At 37.0% G+C, this 22,170-nt stretch overlaps 1 protein-coding gene across 3 annotated transcripts in view; it reads right to left on the reverse strand.

The window, feature by feature from the left end:
- Nucleotides 1-848: 848 nt before the first annotated feature.
- The window catches only part of KIDINS220 (kinase D interacting substrate 220), an 80,721-nt gene continuing 59,399 nt past the window's right edge, over nucleotides 849-22,170 (reverse strand). The window contains exons 25-30 of one of the 3 annotated variants that reach the window (XM_056343241.1): nucleotides 18,124-18,234; nucleotides 17,175-17,231; nucleotides 10,709-10,855; nucleotides 8,246-8,344; nucleotides 6,877-7,125; nucleotides 849-3,238 (exon numbers count right to left, since the gene is read on the reverse strand). In XM_056343241.1, coding sequence (XP_056199216.1) covers nucleotides 1,967-3,238; nucleotides 6,877-7,125; nucleotides 8,246-8,344; nucleotides 10,709-10,855; nucleotides 17,175-17,231; nucleotides 18,124-18,234 — 1,935 coding nt within the window. In that variant the 3' untranslated portion in view covers nucleotides 849-1,966. The remainder of the gene's footprint in view (nucleotides 3,239-6,876; nucleotides 7,126-8,245; nucleotides 8,345-10,708; nucleotides 10,856-17,174; nucleotides 17,232-18,123; nucleotides 18,235-22,170) is intronic. The other 2 variants (XM_056343242.1, XM_056343243.1) reach the window with 2 other exon arrangements.

Consider the following 22,170-nt stretch of genomic DNA (forward strand, 5'->3'; position numbering starts at 1 on the left):
AAACGAAAGCTACACTTCTTGTCCTCTCTTATGAAACAATGCTTCTAAGTATCTTTATGTAAAAAAGCTTCTACATCCAAAAAATTTCAGAAAGTAGCGATATACTCTTTTCTTTTTCTTTTTTTTTTATTTTTTTCAATAGGAAGAACCACCTAAACCAAAAAACTGTTCCCAAGCAAGCTACACAGGCTTCAGGGGCTTCTGATTTTGTTTTGGGAGGCTTTTTGTTTAAACTAATCATCTTTCTTATAGATTAAAATACATGCACACAAAGTTTCCAACACTTCTGTAACACTCTGGTAAGTAAATTTTAATTCAATCAAATACCAATTTAACAGAATCCAAAAACTTACTGATCACAACTCCAGTCCTGTAAGTATGAGACATTCATGCAATGAAAAAATAAAAAGCCTAGGTAAAGCCAGTTTTTCTCTGTTGACTCTGGCACAGAAAAGCACCCTCTTGATTTAGACAACGGAGGCCACGACCACATGGTCCTGCTGGAGGCATCTGGTTGTAGATGCAGTAGGACAGAAACAAAGCTGCTCCAAACCACCAGCACATGTTAATTGCCACAAACAGTGGGATTACTGCTTTGGACCAGCAGGAGGTGGCCCCATCTCTGCAGCTCACAGCACTTCCTTTAGAGACGTCTGCTCTGGCAACTCCATTTATCAAATGTATTTTTATACTCGATGCTTATTTAGTATTGTATTGATAACAATATAGGTTTAATGCATTCTGTTTAATTAAATTCATGAAGTAGTTTAACCAAAACAACATGGATATGACATTTTTATCAAGTGAAGAAATAAAATACTGCAATAAATACAATTTGGACACAAACCCAACATGGCACTTTGTTTTTTATTATCTTTGTACTACCAGAGTCTAGTTTGAACAATTTTTCCTCAACATGCAAATTTCACTGGACAGTACAAGTATTTGCTACAGTAACATTCAGGTACATTATTTAGATGACACAAAAATCTTCAAACACTGTACTTCAGAAATAAAGAAGCTGGCATACAGCTCTGATGAGATTCCAAAAAGCATGCATTATTTTTAAAATGGCAAACTTGATTATTTTTCTTTCCATAACCAAACACTGTACCAAGGGAAGATCATGCACAGCAACAGATACTCCGTTAAGTTCAGACATCACATTCATACTTCATCCTTACAGTATTTTAACGTAGCTCAGGTGGTTGCATCTATTTAAGACCAGTAACTGTAAAATTACATACCTGTAATAAATAACGGATCCACTAAATCAATGATAAGGCATTATCTTATAAATAACTGCCAAATCCAATGACATGTCGAGACAATGTTGCTTACAAACATTACCACCACTCTACCCAAAGTTCACAAAGTCAACAGCAATTACTGAACGTACACAGAGTAAAAGCATACGTATAGCCAAACAGGTATCTTAACACTCAAATTTCAACATACGTAATATATGTTGCACACATTAATCCACTAATTAACAGAAAGTTTGATAAGGGTGTCACAGGTGATATTCAATCTTCTGGCATCTCTTACATCAAATGGCAAAGATGCACAATCTTAACTTCACCTGCAGATATGCAGACTTAACTGGAATGTTCAGAAGGGATAAGTAATACATATCCCAAAAGAAAAGCAAAATCACACCATAATCTCAACAATTAAATCATACTCACTTTCATAACATCTGCCCCTGACCAAACCTTTGCACAGTGTCTTAACAAAGAACTGATTTTTCATGCTGACAAGTACTGCTTTTATATATGGGGCAAGTCTGAATTTGCTTCTTGTAAAAAAATGACTTCTCTCCAAGAAAATGACTGAAAATAATCTAGACCTTCTATTACAATACTGAAAGCTTAAACTACAGAGCTTAATGTAACCACACACTGACAAAGAATTCCAAGCAAGCTACAATTCATGGGGGCCTACTCTGTTTTAACCTGGCTCCTTTCTACAGGATGCTCTCCCTTTCTTCTCCAAAACCAGCCCCTTCTGAGGCTGCAACAGTGTGGAGCTCTGACGAATCTTTAGAAAGCCTGGTATAACTTGAACGCTGGCTCCGCTTGTGAGCAACACTCTTCAGGTTCTCATTCTGAACCCCAGTTGAACTAGAACCTGAGCCAGGATGCAGGATAATTTGAGGTGAATCTCTGATACCTTGTATTTCTTCAAAGTTTTGATTAGCTCGATTGTTTGGAGCACTGTTATTATTTAAGGTTACTGTACTAGGGGTTCTATTTAAATTATAGACTTTCTGGCAAGCTGGCCAGTTCTCTTCTGGGCTGCTTGCTATCAAGCTGCTTTCAGAAGGGCTTTTCTTATCTTCTGAGCAAATAGACATGCGAACCACAGCTGGATCTTGAAGGCCACTAAGGCTGTGTGGAATTCCTCTTTTTGCACTGTGACTATCATCTTCAAGCTCAATGAGATTTGCCTTTTCAAGCTGTGAATCATCTGCTCCTTCATTATGGAGGGAATGATTTGGAGAACTTTCATTGGATCTTACACCAGAGTCAGACGAATCTTTTTTATCCAAAAGGGCATCTGTCAAATACTCCTTTGCTTTAATGAAGGTTCTAATAGGTTCAGATCCATGTTCCGGAGATTTCGGTTGCTTCTCTGTTTTGCCATCTGTTTTCTTATCTTTACCTTCCTTAAGAAGTGGGGTATTATCTGATTCCTCAGTTCCTGACTCGTCTTCATCGCTTGGAAGTTTCTGATACCGGAGAGTAACTCCTTTAAGCTTTAAATCTGCAGCCTGGAAAATACTTGTTCTTTCCAAAGACTTCTTCCCTGGGAGAAGCTTGGAACCAGATTGATCAGATTTTTCATCTTCTTCAGTAATAGGATCCAAAGGAGATGCATCATTAGTAGAAACACCTGAAGTACTGTAATCAACAACATCATTTCTCTTCAGCAAGAAGGACTTTCTTCCATCATCTTGTTTCTGTTCACCATCTTTTCCTTTTTCCTGTTCTGAACTGGAATGCAAGGAACCCCCTGACGTACTATGCCCCATATAGAAAGCACTTGAGCTATGAGGGGAGGATCTACCACTTACTGTAGTAGAATTGGCACCTCCTTCTAACTGTGACATTTGAGCAATATACTCTCTATATGCATCTCTGTATTCTGCCTGTACCTTGTCAGTAAGCTTTGATATTTCAATACTAGAATCTTGAGAGTTAAGACTTGAAAGACTTGGAGTTCGCCGAGTTTGTGACTGGAAAAGAAAAAGAAAGAAGAAAAGAGAGATAACAGTTAAACGAACTATTTATTTTTACTTTTACTGATCTTTTATAATTAAATAACTCAAAGCATCAAGTATGTGCTTAAATGATTTTTTGTTGCTGTGAAAAGATTATGCAAGTGAAATCATCAGTGCTATAATTAAAATACACTCACTATAATCACTTATATGCAATCACACACACATCCACTAAACTTACAAAGTATTCTTATTGTTGGTCCCCATAACGGAAGATTTCCACAAAAAAGCATCTTATCCATTTGAAGCCAACTCTTTTGAGTATGTAATTGTAACAATTGAATTTGTATGTCAAGATGGGCTTTCCTAATAAATTTTTGTACATTTACAAAACGAGCATTTTATATTGGAAAGACAGCAAGAGTTCATCTAAATGCTGAACATCTCTCAACAATTTTTTCAAAGACCCTCATCCTACATACCCCAGTATATCCTGGCAAAATTCCATTGTGTACAGCTGATTTCAGAAAAATCAGTTCTTGAACAAACATATTCCTCTTTGCCTCCACCTCTGCTCTCTTTTAGTGTGCACACAGAGAACTCCACAGGCACAGGCTGCTAGGCCATCTATTAAATGCTACAGCCAAGGTCTAGCACAGCGCTGGACAAGTAAAGCAGTGGATTGTGGCTGAACGCAGGGCTTCATGTCATGCATTTAACAGGCTGCTCATTACCACCAGTAAAAGATGTACAGTGGCCAGTGCACTAGAGCTGAGGCACTGACTTAAGCACAAGTAATTCAGGGAATGTACTCAACCTTGCAGTGCACAAGATACTGAAAGACTGTTGAGGTACTATGTCTTATTTGGGGCAACACTGAAAATGAACCTACCTTCTACTAGAACACGCTATTAAAAAAACCTGAAAGGGTTCAGGTAATTTTAACAAGCTAAATGTAAGCAGGAAAATTAATGTGTGGATTCAAACACTGTGAATGAATTTAAGATTTGGAACAGAACTGCTTAATCATATAGATATATCCTCTTGGTCCATCCTTCTCCTTTCTCACCCTGTTTTTCTTTTCTGCTTCCCCCCACCTTTTTCCTAATCTTATGTGCATCTTTCTTATCTTTCTTTTTTCTGTTCATCTTTTCCTTTTTCTTGTTCTGCACTGAAATGCAATGCAAACCAACACGTTTGTTTCCTTCTCAGAAGATGCTCATAACCCCCCCAGCAAGCAACATATAGGAGATCTACAGGTTACCATTCCATTATTCCCTCTATACTACTAAGCAAACATTACTGACAGCTTTTTATAAAAATCAATAATGTTGTATAGAATACTGGGGAACAGCTGAACATGATTAACTAAAGGAAAAAGGTGTTTAAATGACTTCTATCTGCTGTGACTCCTAAGCAATTTAATCCGAAAAGCAAAATGTAAGAATCACAGAAATATTAACACTCGATCATTTATGCACATTCACTACTATTTATTCATACTCACAGCAGCTATGGTTCCTCAACAAAGAGAGAAATATTTGATTTTGCTGTGCATTTCCAGTAGTACACCTTTCTACAAATGTATTGGGTTTGCACGGCAAGATTTTGGTAGCAGGGGAGTGCAGGAGTGGCTTCTGTAAGAAGCTGCCAGAAGTTTCCCCCATGTCCGACAGAGCCAGTGCCAGCCGGCTCCAAGAGGGACCCGCCGCTGGCCAAGGCCCAGCCCGTCAGTGACGGTGGTAGTGCCTCAGGGGTAGCACAGTTAAGATGAGGAAAAACCTGTGCAATGGCAACTTCAGCTGGAGAGTGAGAATACGTGAGAGAGACAGCCCTGCAGACACCCAGGTCAGTGCATAAGGAGAGGAACGAGGTGCTCCAGGCACCTGAGCCAAGACTCCCCTGCCGCCCATGAAGCCCATGGTGAGGCGGGCTGTGCCCCTGCAGCCCATGGAGGTCCACAGGGGAGCAGATCCCCACCTGCAGTGTGGGGAGGACCCCACGCCGGAGCAGGTGGAAACCCAAAGGAGGCTGTGACCCATGGGCAGCCTGCGCTGGAGCCGGCCCCTGGCAGGACCTGTGGCCCCACGGGGAGAGGAGCGCGGGCTGGAGCAGGTTTGCTGGCCGGGCTCGTGACCCCCCCAGGGGAACCACGCTGGAGCAGGGGGAGAATGTGAGGAGCCCTCCCCGCCCCGAGGAGGAAGGAGCGGCAGAGACAACGTGTGATGAATGATTCAGGAGTAAAGTTAAGCCCAGGAAGATACAGGATAGGTGGGAAGGTGTTTTTAAGATTTGGTTTTATTTCTCATTAGCCTACTCTGATTTGATTGCTAATAAAAAATTTCTCCAAGTCAAGTCTGTTTTGCCCATGACAGTAACAGGCGAGTGATCCCTCCCTGTCCTTATCTCAACCCACGAGCCTTTCATTGTATTTTGTCTTCCCTGCCCAGCTGAGGCGGGGAGTGATAGAGCAGCTTTGGTGGGCACCCTGTGTCCAGCCAGGGTCAACCCACCACCACCAGTGGCAGTATTCTTTCTTAATCACTATCAATGAAAAAAATTCCACAGGAAAATTGTAACATTTTCTGAAGGACAAACTATCTTTTTCCTTCTTTTGATTCAACTTCAAAAACTATGTAAGCATCAGAAGCGTTATTTATGTAAAGCTGCATTTTAAAGAGTGCTTTAGAAAAGATTTTCTTGTACTACTTTCTGTGCTTTTGATACAAACATGGTGTAACAAATTTGAGTCATGCCACTTCATGCCACTTAGGTTTGGAAAAACATATATTGTGATCCTGACTACCCTTACTGCCTATGTATCACACACACACACAAAGGTATCTGGGATGTGTATTTCTCAAAACTTTTTTCAGTGATAGCTTTGGATATTAAAAATATCACCTATAGCTAGTAATTTGGGGTGTCTTCATATTTTGATGCACCTTCAAGACTTTCTAATTGAAACTTTCAGAGATGAAAAAACTGATAAACGTTTGCGTTGGGGTTTTTTGTTTTGTTTTCCTTCTTAATTCTAATCACTATTTAGATATCAACTGATTTGTGTTATTTCTTAGAAAGGACAAAAGACATCACACGCTTTGGGTGATTTCATAAGACACAGAAGAAAATTGATCATAACCTGGATGTCAGCTCTGGAGTCTATGAATAGATTATGCATCATCAGGACAAGGCTCTGATGTCACGGAGCACTACAGTTGTCTATTTAAAAAGTCACAATAAATGTATCTGTAATCCCCTTAATAGCATAACATCTGGCTAGCACATAGCTAAAATATTTCATACACATATTTCATACACAAAGTCTGAATACTATGATAACCAGAAATCTTGTAGGACACTGCCCTCAGCTAGATGAGAAAAGCATGACAGCTTGGATTTTGATATTTCCCTACGGAAGAGTGATTACTGGAACAGATGAATAGTTTTCAGATGTCAAAGACTAAAGACTTTGACTCACAGAGCGTGGTTAGAGTTTACATCTCTGCAAAACTGGCCTTTGGCAAGACACAGAGCTGGAAGTACCTGAACTATTACAGTGGACTTATTTCCTGACCTGTCTGTATCCAGGAATGGAAAAAACCCTTTGCCACACAGGTAAGCAAGAAGAATAATACACGTCTATCAAATACCTGCCAACTTAAGTTACTATGGCGTGGAGGAGCTTCATCAAGACCAATTGTGTTGAGTTCTTCAAAGCTGAAGTTAAGTGTGTAGGGAGCTTGACCAGAAAGACCTGTAAGCTCAGTGTGAGGCAACTCGGTGTTGTGCCCAGGACGACGCGTAAGTTCACTATGAGGAATCGCAGTGGTAACATGCTCAGTTGTTCCACGAGGATCTTCCTGAACAGCCTGATTTTCTGAATTTCTCATTTCAAGTATCTTAACACACAAAAAGAGACAGTATAAATGTAATTACATAAATAGAAGTCCTCAAAATTGTTAAAGAATAATTCTATTAAAAATAGGAACAAGGAATTCACAACTGTAAAAGTGTACTTGCATATGTGGTCGTGATCATGGAAAACTGTGAAGAAAAATCTGTACAGAGATCTAGTGCATTCATTGTCTTTACTGCAAATCACATTTTAAGTTTTTTTTGTTATTTAAAAAATAATTTTATTACTGCTTAGACCCTTAAAAAACTCATATGCCACAAACCACCTAAATTCTTGTAAAACTAGATAAGTGATAAATTACAAATTTAAAAGCAAAACCACACACTTCCATTTTATAGCTTAATCAACCTAAATCTAACAATAAATCTCATCTGGTAATTCCCAGTGTTTTGGCAGGTTTTACTGTTATTTTCAGAGAGAAATCTGGCAATATACTAAAAATATTTAAGAGAAAACACAGTTCTTTGTGATGCATAACCCTCACCGTAAAACTTTCAAACCAGGTGGAGGGAAATGGGGGAAACTAGATATCTGTATGTATGCTTCAGTAATAGTATGTAATACAGCATTCTCGCATTATACAAGCATGCATCGATCAAATATTGTATTGATCAACCTCACTGGCTTGATTTTTAGCTTAAGGTTCTTTAAAAATTATGCTTATGCAATTATGTGCCACCAGGCACCTCTTAACAGCCTGATTGTCCACCTCCTGACACTAACAGACTTTAAACTCACTGAGTAACTTCTAACAGAAGGACAGAGGCTTCAAAGAGAATTAAGTTCTGACAATTACATTAAAATAGGCAAATTTAAAAAGGGAAAAGGGAACCCACGCAGGCAAAACAGATCCTACAAAAAGAGGAGGCAAAACTTCACAGTTCACAATTAAGATGCAAATCCATAGGCAACCATTCCTCCATTGAAGTGCTCAAGACAAAAAGACAAAGTAACAAAACAATAAATGCATGCATGTTTTAAGACAATACTTATCATCTGAGAGATTATGATAACAAGAAAGGCAACAGGAAAGAGAAAAAGATAAGGTTCATAATGAAAAAGACTTATTTATGAAGACCTGAATACTGAACAGAAAATCTTACCATGCTCCTGAACAGGTGCCAGTCACCAAAATTCATATTCATTTCTTTTTTCAATTCATCGATGTTGCACTGAGCCAAGACACGGCCATTTATATTTGCCTAAGCAATAAAATTAAATAATGTAAATTATCGATATGAGACTTACGGCACGGCAGTATCAGACTAAAAAAGTAATTGAAATTGGATATATTGATGGGGACTGCTAGTGAAATTCCCCAACACCGCTCTTAGGTACAATCCTATAAAATAAACACAGGTTTTTATATAATAATATGTATTGATGATTGCTGATGGGCAAGAACTTAGGTGTCATGAAAAAAATTATAATATTAAACCCATCAAAAATGTGTGTATGAAAGACAACATGACTGTGTTCTATGAACAGACATAAGGAAACACCACATCAGTGGTAGAGAATTTCACACACACACATTCATCTGCCTAGATTCCTCAGACTCTGAACACAGACTGCAGATACCCAAGTATCTGAAGATAATCAGACATTAATTCCCAGGCATCATCTGACCCACGGCTTGAGGCACCTACCATCAGTACTAACTCCATCAAGTTCCTTCCCTGCATAAATACAAGCTTACATTCCTCCCATCATCAGGAATAAAAGACTAGACTTGAAATTTTCATCGTCATTTGGAGATTAAGACAGATGTGCCTGAACACCACCTATGTTCCAGGAAGGCGATTCCTTGTGTTAGGCGTGTTTATATAGTGTTTAACTTCCAGCAGCACCAAAGTCAATACCAAACCATTTTTATTACATAACAATGAGAAGTAATTTCTTTTTATGCCGTTTATCAGTGGATAGACAGAACGTAAAAGAACCATCATGTCTTAGAAACATAGCCACAAATGGAAGACCCAAGTTGACAGCTCTGCTCAGTCTGAGGGTTCTCAACAGTTTTGTTCCCATATACCAGTAAGCAGATGTTCTTAATCAAACCAGGAAAAAGATCAGGCTAAGCTATTTTCATTCCTCCTTTTTTACATGCTATCACTTGCAGTAAGAAATGCAAGAATATAAATAAGAGGGATCTGATTAGAGGTAACTGATAAGTACATTCTTTTAGCACTCTAGAGCCACTGATGCAACTGGAATTTTTTGCAGCTACACTTAATGAGCTGCAATCTGACATCCTACTTCTTGCTTTAAGCAACACCGCTGAAGCTTCCTATGATAAACCTGACTCTTAATACTTGAATTAACATCCTCCCTGTATTTTTTAAGGTATGACAGGTACCAGGACAAAGCGAGCTCAGCAAAAACATTCACTAATGACAACCTTCAGTTTTCCCTTCTTTCTTTGTAAAAATGTATTGGGTCTGGCTGAGCCTCACAGCAGCCCTCACAGTGCCGTGCTTTGTATTAATAGCTAGAAAGGTGTTGATCACACACCAGTGTTTTGGCTGCTGCTGAGCAGTGCTGGCACAGCACCAAGGCTGCATCTCCAGCATTCTCCCCCTCACCAGTAGGCTGGGTGTGGGCAAGATCTTGGGAAGGGACATAGCCAGGGCAGCTGACCCAAACTGACCAAAGAGATATTCCATAGCATATGACAACTGCTCAAATATAAAAGCTATAAGAAAGGAGGAGGAAGAGGGGGTGTTATATTATTTTTACATTACTATTAAAAATCTTATTCATGACTTCTATGTTCCAGGCCAACCAGTATGTATACTGAAGCCCTACTTCCCAGGAAGCAGCCGAGCATCACCTACTGATGGGAAATAGAGAATAACTTCTTTTGTTTTCCTTTGCTTCCACGCACATGACCTTTGCTATTGCTTTATTAAACTACCTTTATCTCGACCCACAAGTTTGGGTTTTTCCTTTTCTCCCTCCCCTGTTCTGCTGAGGAGGGGAGTGATAAAGCAGTTTGGTGGGCACCTGGTGTCCAGCCAAGGTCAACCCACCACAAAAAGGAGCACACAGAATAATGAAAAAAGTAATAAAGACAAAAATGATTCTGTGCTAATGTCTGAGAGAAAAGAACAGTAACAGAAAAATGCACAATGGCCTTTTTCTGAAGAAAATACTGTGACAAGAGAGACATGGAACCATATTCACCACTCATTTACAACAGAAGAGATGTGCCAATTTCTCACAGGGAGGGGAAAAAAGGGATGTTGCTACCTGGATATATAATTTGCAACCCTATTCATCTACACGTGGCAATTTTGAAAACATTTTTCTCAAAATAACCAGTCTCATCAGCATTCATATTTCTGAGTCTGTTTTTCCTTTTTGAGAGAGAGTATTTTCTCTGAAAAATACATGCTCATATTAAAATGTTTTCCAAACTTAGCAGGCATAGAAGTTAACAGGTTGTTTTGGTATTCGGTGTGTTTCAATAAACATTTTCAAGACAACAGGCAACTAAATATTTCCTTTTCCTTGTTTATCTCCATGTTTAGGTACTAAATACATTAACGAAATTCAGCTGATACCTTTCTTATAGTTGCAGAGTACTGAGGTAGCATGCTCTGGTCCAGACCATCTATCTGCTTCAGCTTCTCACACACAGCTTCCACACTCATTGTGCTCAGAGACACATGTGATACTCCTGCAGTCGATCCTGTGCCTGTTCCTGCTCCCTGTAAGAAGTGAGAAAATGGGCTCATAAGATTTGTTCAGATACTCAGTAAACCCAGAATTTTACAATATACACTAACACAAATCAAGCTGTGTTCAACTACCTTTTAAAACTAAGAGATGAGAATAAGAATGCACAGGCACTTTTTTATTACTATCAGAAGATCTCCATATCGGGAAACATTTACTATAGGTATTTATATGAGAAAAAACACAGTATCTTGAGTCCTACCTATGTGGGACAATAAGTCTCTTAAATAATGTTATTTAAGGAAAGCAACATAAAAATCAGGAATATTAAGTAAGGGTTAATCAATTTCAAATGCACCTTTACTAAAGAGTTACCCCCTAATTTTAGTAGTTAGTTTGGTTTAGGGTTTGGTTGGGGTTTTTTTTCCCATTTTTTTAAAATAATGCAGGCAGAACTTAGATTTTCCTGTCCTGTTTAAAAACTCCTGGTTTAGTACCATACGAAGATGACCTAAAATGAAACTCCTCAATTGCTTGGATTTATTGGACAATTTTAGCAACATCTGTTTAGCAACACAGGAAAAATTTAGCAACATCCAGAGGTTCCTTCAGCCCTGTTTATCCAAGATCAAACAAGGGGTTGTATGCCACCGTACAGAAACACAGAGCAGCGACCACTGCTCTCCAAGATACTATGACAATGCTTCACGTATCTTCAACTTTGGCCAGATTTAGGTAGAAATTATTCACAACTCAGATCTGTAACACAGAAGTTGTCCTGCTAACGTTGCCAGCTTCTGGGAATTCCAAAGTGTGGAACAAGAAAACAAATGCATCTGCAGGTAGTCAGTATACTAAGACCGTATGCTCTCAAAAAAGCCCACGTTCTCCCTGGATGGGGACCTGTGCATTGAGTAGGAGCGAAGTGCAAAGCTCTAAACAGTTACACTAGTGATTCCAAATTCCCAAAAGCAAAATCAGAAGCAGTTTATCAGCTAGGAAATATCTTGTACAACCTCCTCCTGGGAAGGACGTTGCACACTCCCCCTTTTTCCAAACATTGAATTTTGGTTCCAGCACTGTAGACCATGCACCAAATGAAGCTCATTTTGGGAGGTGCAGAAGAGCTTCTAAAGCTTCAGAGCTCATCAGCACATGTGTAACACCTGGGATGTAAAAGTGTATTTTGACTATCCAGAGTTCAGTTAATCAAGTTTGACCCTCAAATCAGCAATGAAGACTGTTTTTAGTCACAATACTTGCTTCCGGTTTTATTTATTTACTTCAAATTATTTAATCCTGCAGAATTAATATAAATTAATAGATCCAAATATATTGCTTGTGAAAACCAAGGATTATCATGCAGGATGGCATTAACCATATCTGAATTATCTAAAGCAGGATATTTAAGGAGAATTTATTCAACTATTAATTCCAAGGCAGCAATCCAAAACCCATTACCTACTACCCATTACCTAACTTCAGAGTAATTTCTAACTTACTGTTATCAGAGATAGCCTGATCTGGAGGGGTAGGCACGCTCCCCACCTAAGCTACTCTGAATTTCAGATTTAGATGTTATTACATGTTATTTCCCCAAAGTTCTCTGCCAGATATGCTTGAAATGAACTTAAAACTGTCAAACTATCAACTTCACTCAAGAACACTCCAGGAAGTCATGCAAAAACCTAAGCTAGTAGTTCGCACGCTTGCCTGAAAACAGAGCTGGGGCACCAACCTTTGTTCCTTTGACCACTTATATTTTTATGTGACATCAACCAGACACTACACAAACAAAAGTTATACCCTATTTTCTGGGTAGCTAGTCTACCTAAATTAAAGTTTAAAAATTAAGCATTATAATTCCACTACAGTCTAGGGAATACAGCTAATTTAGGGGCTTGGTATTCCTTCTGAGGACAAGACAGTTACTTTTCAGATTCTGCAATGTCTCCCTAATTAGGTGTCTACAATACCTCATTAATTATCATACTAGGCATATAAAGGAGGGAGTTTAGGTCTTAATCTAGTCTGACTTTTAGCACAGCTAAAATTTTTATCGTGGTAAGGATATAATCCAACCATCAAACTGATGAAAATGACAGGAAGAATCTTTACCCATAAACTATTTATCATATACCTCTTTTTATGTACATCTCTTTTTCCTCTTTAAAAAAATTGCCTTGAGTTTTTCTTCTCCATAAACACACTATTTACTATTGGTATGTGTTAGATAATACATCAATAAAGAAAAAGTATTAAGATAATTCAAATCTTAATTATTTTTTGCAAGAAAGGTTATCAAGTAGAATAAAAGAAAATGTTATAGCCAAAAATTACATTGCAGCACTGGGCACTACTAAAATAAATGATCCCTAAGCAGTGTGTGTAAGCAATTGCCTTTATTCTCTGGGTCTATTAAATACATTATCTATCATGTATCTACAAATATGCTTCCAATTTAACAATTCTCCTTCAGATCAAAATATTTTTTTAACAATCAAGAACAAGTCATTCTTTCTGCATGCATTAAGAGTTAGTTTAGAAACTCTGCTTACTGTGTATAAAGTAATATGGAAAAGCACTAAAATATTTAGACTATTTCTGTTAGAAGTGTGAACTGTTTGAAATAGATGCACATTAATCCAAATCATTTTCTACAAAAAGCACTCTCTGAAGAATAAGTAAAGTAATAGCTTTAGGGATATTGTCATCATGTAAGTGAATTAAAACCGTACTTAAACTGACACATTTTTTAGCCTTAGTGGTTTTGTTCGAGATGCTTAGAGAACAGTATTTGCAAAGTATTTGCCATGCAAAAGCTAAAAGCAGCTTGTCAAAACAAACCTCAAGGCTAGTAATGAGCACTAGTTTACAGACAGCCCAGCATGAAGCGCCAGTATGATAGCTTCTGCAATGACTCTGAAACAAGTGAACAATAATTCACAGAAAGTGGCTGTACCTGTCTGTTTTTGTTTAACCCAGACTTACACAGCTTTGAGAAAAGGACAAAACAGAATGAAAAGAAACAACAGCTTAAAGCAACATCAGAAAGGTTGAACATACAGATGACATGATTTAAAGTAAACAGAGGAAATCAGTGTTAGGAGAGAAACAGGATATTCTCATAACGTGATGAAACTTTTAAGATAGACCTTCAGAATATATATTTAATATATGTTATACAAATGCTATTTTTCTATAAGCAGACTACTCCACTCCGCACTTGTAAAAAAGCAACACTTACTGTATTTTGTTTGCGTAACGGTTTTACATTATGTTTCTGATGGAAAATTCTGCTTTTAACTAGACATCCTCCTGCCATTTCAAGATCACATTACAGCACCAATGTATCTCAAATAACTTTGAACACTTCTATCTAACCACACCCTCCCAAACAAAAGTAAACCACCCCCACCCCCACAACTGATGAAGGTGGTACTTTTAAGAACAAATATTCAAAGCACAAAAGTGCTACGTTAAAAGCGTCTGGATAATCCATATGAAAACTCCCATGCCACGCATTTTCATTCATCCTCAAACTTTTGAAAAGCACTTACAGTTTCAAGTATTGTACATTTATCTACACTACGTGCTCTGGGCTGTGTTAGTTCTTGTTCAAAGCACACATACTACATCTTAAGGTATTATACATTCAATGCAATAAGAAAAATGTATTAAAAAAGGTAATAATAATGCAACAAGCTGCATCCTAACAAGTCATAATTAACAATGCAAACTAAAGCACACAATTAAGTTCATGACAGTTAAGCACTGCTAATGCTCGTTTGATATCTAAGACAACAACGGATACTATGAACGGACACAGGTAACACTGCAATCCAACAACAAACTCTTCAGAAGAGCCCTACATAAGTTTTTGCAGTTCCTGTCAGACATAACCATTTGTAAAGTCAGCAGAAATGCGTGTTTGCCTCCATCACAGATGTGCAAAGGTTGACATCTTAAGTCTATTTTCATTAGTGATTTAAGCTGATACCCCAAAAATTTGCAACAACCTTCGTGTCGATACAACAACATAGATGGTATTGGTAAACTTACTGGTTTGCCATCTACGTTTTGATCCATTCAGTAAAGAACAGTAAACTACAGTCTGAGATAGACAAGTTTTATCATCAGCAACAGACTCCAAATACAGAAGGTGGCAGAAGCGATAACTGCTCTCAAAATATTTCTGATTTCCACTAAGTTAATCTAGACTTACACCGACTTTACAAGACTAATGATTAGGATCTGAAATTTCAGAACTCAGTCAACTCAAATATCTCACTGACAATGATGGCAAGGCCTTAACTAGATCATGTAACATCCTCAACGCAGCTCTGTCAACTCATGCAATGAATAGCAATGATGATCCATACATATGGGAAAAAAAAAAAGACACTCCTCATGAAACTTTTTTTTTTTTTGCCCAGTAAGACCTGAACATTCAAAACAATGATTATTCTCTATTTTACACGGAAGTAAAATCACAACATTTCTGGCTCCTTGCCAGTTTTGCATGAATGACAATTTTGATTCTACACACTCCTCTTGTTTTCAATCACTGAACCAATCACACATCTTGGTGTTCATTAACTACTTCGTACAGTTTTTTAGTTTACTTCATTACTTTGCATGCACCAATCCATTTAATAAGTAAAAGCTGTATCTTTTATCAACTAGCAATGACCCATCAATTAAGAACTACCTAAACAGCTGGATGAAATTATTGTACCCATCACCTATGGATAATTGCAGTACATAAACCAAGTATAATACTGTTCCTTTCACAGAAATTTCAATCAAGTCTACAAAAGAAGTGTTTTCAGAATAGATGAAACCCTGATGAGGCACCCTGTCAGGCACACAAAATAACATACCCACACAACATTCTTGTCAACTACCCAAGAGATTTTCAAAAATTCAAAATTTTATATTTACACTGTAGGTTAAATACTGTTATGTCTTTGAAAACTGTATGATCTGATGTGCTGTACTCCATAGACTGACAGTAGTATAAATTAAACTCAAAACCAGATTTAATAAAATCCTTCATTATCATTATTTCAAAGAAAGTTTATTTTTAAAGTTTAACCCCTGTATTTTCTTACCTACAGCCAACAGACTACACAACTTGCACGAGTCTCTTGAATTGCTGCCTGAAACTGCAGCCTATATGTGCTTAAAATACACACTCACATCAGCAAGCAGGAGGAGCAACCAGGTCCAGGTCTGCTGCTGGAGCTCATTCACTACTTTGTTCTGAGACTAAATCCCACTTTTCCAGCCCTGTATCCCTTCTCACGCTCACAGATGCACACATACTTTAGACATCACTCTACTACTTCCTCAAAAGTCCTTGCTTTTTCTCCTTGCACTGACAAGCTGCAAAGGAGTAGGAAGAGAATGGGGTACCAAGATAACGAATCAAACACAGGGAAGACTTCAACATCACCGAAAATATACTACAAGGAAAACTTACTCTAAAGTTGTCCCTTCACACAACGTAGCTAACGACCTGGGACTGAGCACTTTAGGGTACACTTTGCATTGCATTGCCTGTACATGGGTGCTCAGTGAAAGTTATGTGCAGTTAAATACAGTTCTGGAATATGTGTGGGTTCTTCTCCATTGCACAACAATGGAAAGACATTTTTTCCAATTATTTACTAGAAGAAAAAATAACTGGGATCAAACTATAACTGTTGCCAACAACTATTGGCAGAAAGTATTAAGAGAATGATGACAATCATATTAACCTCTTTGTTTTGGTAATACATAATGATTTTCCATCAATACTCACAATTAAGAGTTAAAACAGATACCACTTAGAATAAAATGAAGTAATGAAAAAGGTAGATGTTAGCATTCTGACTCATGAATAAGCTTATGATCAACAATTATTACTTTTTAAGATTGCTATCTGTAGTTGCATTATACTGTATTAACTGCAATAGCTTTATGTCACCAACTAAACAAGCAGGGATCAGGTGGGAGAGCTGACTAAAGCAGAAAAACCACAGTTATTTCATTCTAAAATCTAAGTGGTGAATGACCAGCTGTCATTCGTCACTGTTTAACTACCACAACACTCTCTTTACTGAAAGCTCACCATAGCTACTGAGAAAAGTAAGGGGAAAACTACAGGGAAAAATATAATACATCTTTTAAGTGAAACATTAGCTCTTAAATTCATTCACAAACTACATTAGTTTTCAACTACTCTATTTGCCCACCAAAGCCACTGATGCAGTGTTAGTGAACTGCAGTTATGATTAATGCAGACTCATTACTGCTGAAAAAGCAATGAGATGCTAAAATTTCCACACCACATGACTACTCATTTACCATTGAGGGGTCTGTGGGTGAAGGAAGCCCCTCATCAGCATCTTCCTTGATAACATCCTAACAACAACAAAATATTATGGTTTGGGTAAAATGATCAAGGGCTCAACAGAAAATATGAAGTAAACAGTGAATGAGAACGATCTCGCAATAATACATAATTCAACAGAAACATATTTGTTTTCTTTAAGTGATTAAAGATTTTACCACCTTTTAATAGCTCTGTTCATTGTATCAATATCCTAGAATTAAAGTGACTGACAAGTGAGGCTTTTACATTTTTAGCTTTCCTTAGTTCTTAATTTCATTTGAGCAGCCATCTGTCAGTAAAATAAATACTGTTAAATAGGAATTTTATTATTCTACAGGAAGCTAGAAAAGTCTGCTCATATTTCCTTTTCAATGGGTAATGTTGAATTATATGTACTTGCAAAACCAAGCTACAACTGATGCATACTTAAGATAAAATGTATTTTGTTTTACTTAAATATTTAAAACATTCCTTTTAACTTTTTATTAAGGCCTTCCAATTTCTAATATTAAAGGATGTCATTTTATATTCTCCAGACATGTCACAGAATTTGTGTTATTAAAAAAATATTAACACAAATATACAAGTAGCTGTCTTTCTCTTAAAATATTACACTACATCACTTTATTTACTATAGTACAGTTGGCATTTTCATTAAATTATTTTCCTGCCAGTATTACAGGTCATACTCCTCTAACCTCAATATTTGGATGTTAGAATTGGTTTTCCTCTGTAAGGAACTTCTAAAGATAAAACAAAATACATTTTACATTACATGTTAACACCACCTTTGCTTAAAATATTTATAATAAAGAGCTTGTACTTGTCTAATAGTAAAACATCATTAATAATCTTAATTTTTCATTACTCACTATATTTATTGTCTAGGTTAGTATTTGAATTATCCTTCAAAATACTTACTAGGCCATTGTTCTGATCTCTGGACAAACTCGTTTTTAGTGGTGGACGTGAGATGAGATGAGAACTGCCAGGGTAATACCTTGGCATGTAAAGATATGGGGCAAAGAATGGCTATGGAAAAAAAAAATGTAACAAAAAAGGGACAAACAATTACACAAATCAAAATGTAGTAATAAAATAAAAATTATTTCAACAAAACACATCCTCTAGTTCAGTTTAATAAAGTGAAAATAACAATTACTAATAGCTTTATTTTTTGCATTGAACAGAATTCAATCAAAAGCTCTGGAGTGAGGTCTTCAAAATCCCTCAGCAACTGACCCCCTTCTACCCTCCCCAGAGCAAATAGGTGCTCTGGCATGGTTTTCTGGAGGAACAGAGTTGGAGTGGTTTTGGTAGCTACACTCCAACATCTGTTTTGAATATGGGAAAATGAGAATTTCAGGGTAATTCAGATAATTCCACTCTGACCTGCTAAACTCAAAATCAGATGCTCAATAAAACTTAGAATGATTCATAATACCCCCAAGACAATTGTAAAAAAAAAAAAAGTGTGATACATAATAGCATCACTAGAACTTCCCATATTTGTGGTAACCAATCTGAAGGCTTCCACAAATACTAGATTTTATGAATCTATAAATAGATTTTTATAGCAGACAGTATTTGAGCTTTGTTTTGCAGGAAATACATTGATGCATGTTGTTCAATACAAATACAATTTTAAAGGAAGGACAATGTTAATTATTATAAAACAAATATAAAAACCATTTTTTTAAAACAGAAATAGTTCTTTTTCCCCAGAAATATCAGTTAACACTAATCACTACTTTTATCACCAGGTTCATTTTTATCCCTTTTTACTAACAGATTTCAAGAAAACAAACACTATCCACGTTTCCAAAAGTCTTATCAGCACATCAGTGTAAAGGGTCCAAATAAGAACCCTGACTTTTAACAAGTCACTTCTAGAAGCTATAGAGATCTCAAAATTACAAATACACTTCCATTTTAACAGATGACTCCATATGCTCCCACCTTTCAAGTGCTAAAATCAAGTATATAAACACTTTTCCTGAAATTCACACACTACCCACTGGCATGCAATGAAACGTGTGTGCGCGTGCGTGTGTGTATGAGCATGCGTCTGAGTCATGAACCCCACAAGTGGTAATGCAGTTAAAAAGTAAAATTCTTTTCAAATACAATGAAATTTTGTTTTGACCTATGTGTGAATTTGAGTTAGGTTTTGAAATGAAGCTTTTCATTTTGTTATCACTTCTCTTTTAAGGCAATGTACTGGAAAACAACAGTCTTTAGACTTTAGGAAGAGCAGAATTATAGCGCTCATTGCTTTCAACTCATTACCCAGTTCTTACAAAAAGACAACCTACAAATCTCAAAACAATGGCTGTATTACAGCTTTCTGATGTTTCTATATATAGTATTTTCAAAATTGTATTATTCAGCTATTTAACAAAATGGAATGTATTTGGTTTGTGTTTCTGCACATGACAAGATTCTGGTAAGTCTACTGCACCAAATTCAGTATATAGTTAATAATTTTATGACTCAAGGGCCAGTCTATGAGGGAGGAGTAAAATCTGCTGAAATATTCCACTTTGGATTTGTCAATAAGGTCTAAAAAACCTCTGCATTCAGAAGCAGCTGTAAATTAACTGAGAAATGCAAGTTTAATTCCTGCACGCATCACTTACTTACATGGCATATACTAAAACTTTGAGTGATTTACGAAAAATACAAATAGTTCCATAGTCTTAGCTGCCAGAGGTAATCTTCTGCACAGCCTTTCACACAGTTACCACAAAAATTTCATATGTTCTTCCAACATATAGCATTACATAATATGCAGTGTAACCATAGTCTAAATGGGAAAAGTTTGGTTGGTTTTAAGTAGGCAGGAGAACCAATACCTAGCCTTTGTGTTACCATTTATTGATTACTATAGGATGATTCAGAAAATTCGCCGATTTAAAATTATTTCCCTGTCATAAGGCACAGATTCCACTGTGTTTTCTAGAAATTAAACTCTCTTTAAAAAAAAAAAGTTAATGTTATTTTTAGAGTAATTTAATGCCTCAGTTTTCCACTAACAACTTAAACCACGTGGAAAACCCCCAAGCACGAAATGCTTAATGATCACACTGCATCCAAATGCCTAGCTCTCACTACAAAGACTGCCCTCTGAAACACATAGCGAGCACCTGTTTGTTGGTTGCAAGTCATCAAACTACAAAGCAATGAAAAAAATTTGTCCAATAAGGCAACTATCCCACAATTCTTTCATAATTTCTAATTACGCCTTGAGCCCACTTCAGCTACTCCACTGCTTCCCAAACATGGGATTAATTCTCTGATATAGGCTTGAATTCTACAGACTCAATCTTCATTTGAAGTATAGTAATAGAGACACCATGACAACATGAGGTCAATATAAATACATGTTGGGCATAAACTATTGTGGAGCTGTTCTCCAAGTCTGCAGACAGCCTCTGAAGCATAAGCATGATGTTCATTATTTTTCCAAGATATCAAAGAATTTGCTCCCCTTTGTAAAAAAAAAAAAAGTCTTTGTGTACCATAATTTCTAGTTCCCACTCAGGAAATCCCATTTAGACTTGCCTACTGCTCTGACCTTCCCCATAAGAAACATGATCTCCACAACCATCCAGGACAGCAGCGATTTTGAGAACCTGAATTTGAATCCAACTTGTAACCAGGCCATTAGACAGTGGTAAAATGTACACATCTAGTACAGCCCAATACTGAGAGCCAAAGCACCAAGTTTAAGAGCTGCTAAATGGGACTATAATCTTCTTTTTACAGCTATACAGAGGGACAATGGGGTTCTAAACAAAAACCGAATAGATTATGCCACTGGAAGTTCAAAGTCCATAACACAGGAGCATTAAAGAAAAAAGCATAATAAAAAAAATTGTATTTCCTAAAAGTAAAGAGTTTTCCCCCCACCAGCTCAAAGGCTTTTTTTTAAAGCACAAATGAATGCTGAAAGACAACAGGACAGGATCCATTTACTGGTCTGAATAAGGCATCTATCTCAAGAACTTAAGGCTTTTTGCATAAAATTCAGGCATTTCCACAGAAGCATTTGAACCCCTTGTGTTGTGTCACACAGGTATCCAAACCTCTCCCAGAAACTCCTACTGGGGAGAGCCTATTCTTCAGTTGCTGTTCTGCTTTTTAAACATCAGTTTTACAAAAACTTGAAAAGTGAAATACAATTAAAAATGCTGAAGGAAACAGCCTTTCAGTATATATTTTCTACTATCATACTGTTCTCCTTACTTATCTTAGTATGTGGTGTTCAAGAGTACCTTTATGACTCCAAAGTAATGAACATAGATAACTCTGCCAATATTCGAAAGTGTGAAGCACTAAACCTAATTATACCTTAGAAAGGCAGCATAAAATTCCAGAGAGAAAGGCCAAACCAAAAAGTATTTTAGTCTTCAGCAGGCAAAAAAGTAAGCATGCCTGTAAGCCTATGTATGCATTCAATATAAATGGACAAATAAACCAATTGTAAGAACAGGTTATGACTCACCAATAATTGCTTCTGTAATGCTTATTAGAGCCAAAAAACCATACAAGTTTCAACTATGTTTCACCCATACTTTAAGCCTTGTCATGTACAGTAACACAGACACAAAAACAGGGCTTCCAATTAAACACCTACCTTAACAAAGCTGAGCTAGTTATCAGCACAAAGATTCATGTGACAAGCAATTATCATTGTTGGACTACTTCAAAGTATGTGTCACTTCAAGTTACTTTCAACAAACCAGTACATTGTCCCCATATTGAGGGTATATAAGAATAATTTCAGAACAGATAACTGAAGAAGTTCTGTGCTACATGCACTCTTTTCTGCCTTGGTTAACAAACTTCAGTTTAGGAATATCTCAATTTTCTTTCCACCTTATTAGCTTAAACATTTCCCTACAGTCAAGTCTACTTAAAGTTGAGGCCGTTTCCTGTATATAGAAGTAAGCTGTGACTTCTATC

Source organism: Falco biarmicus, chromosome 6, assembly GCF_023638135.1.
Source record: "Falco biarmicus isolate bFalBia1 chromosome 6, bFalBia1.pri, whole genome shotgun sequence".
NCBI classification, from domain to species: Eukaryota; Metazoa; Chordata; class Aves; order Falconiformes; family Falconidae; genus Falco; species Falco biarmicus.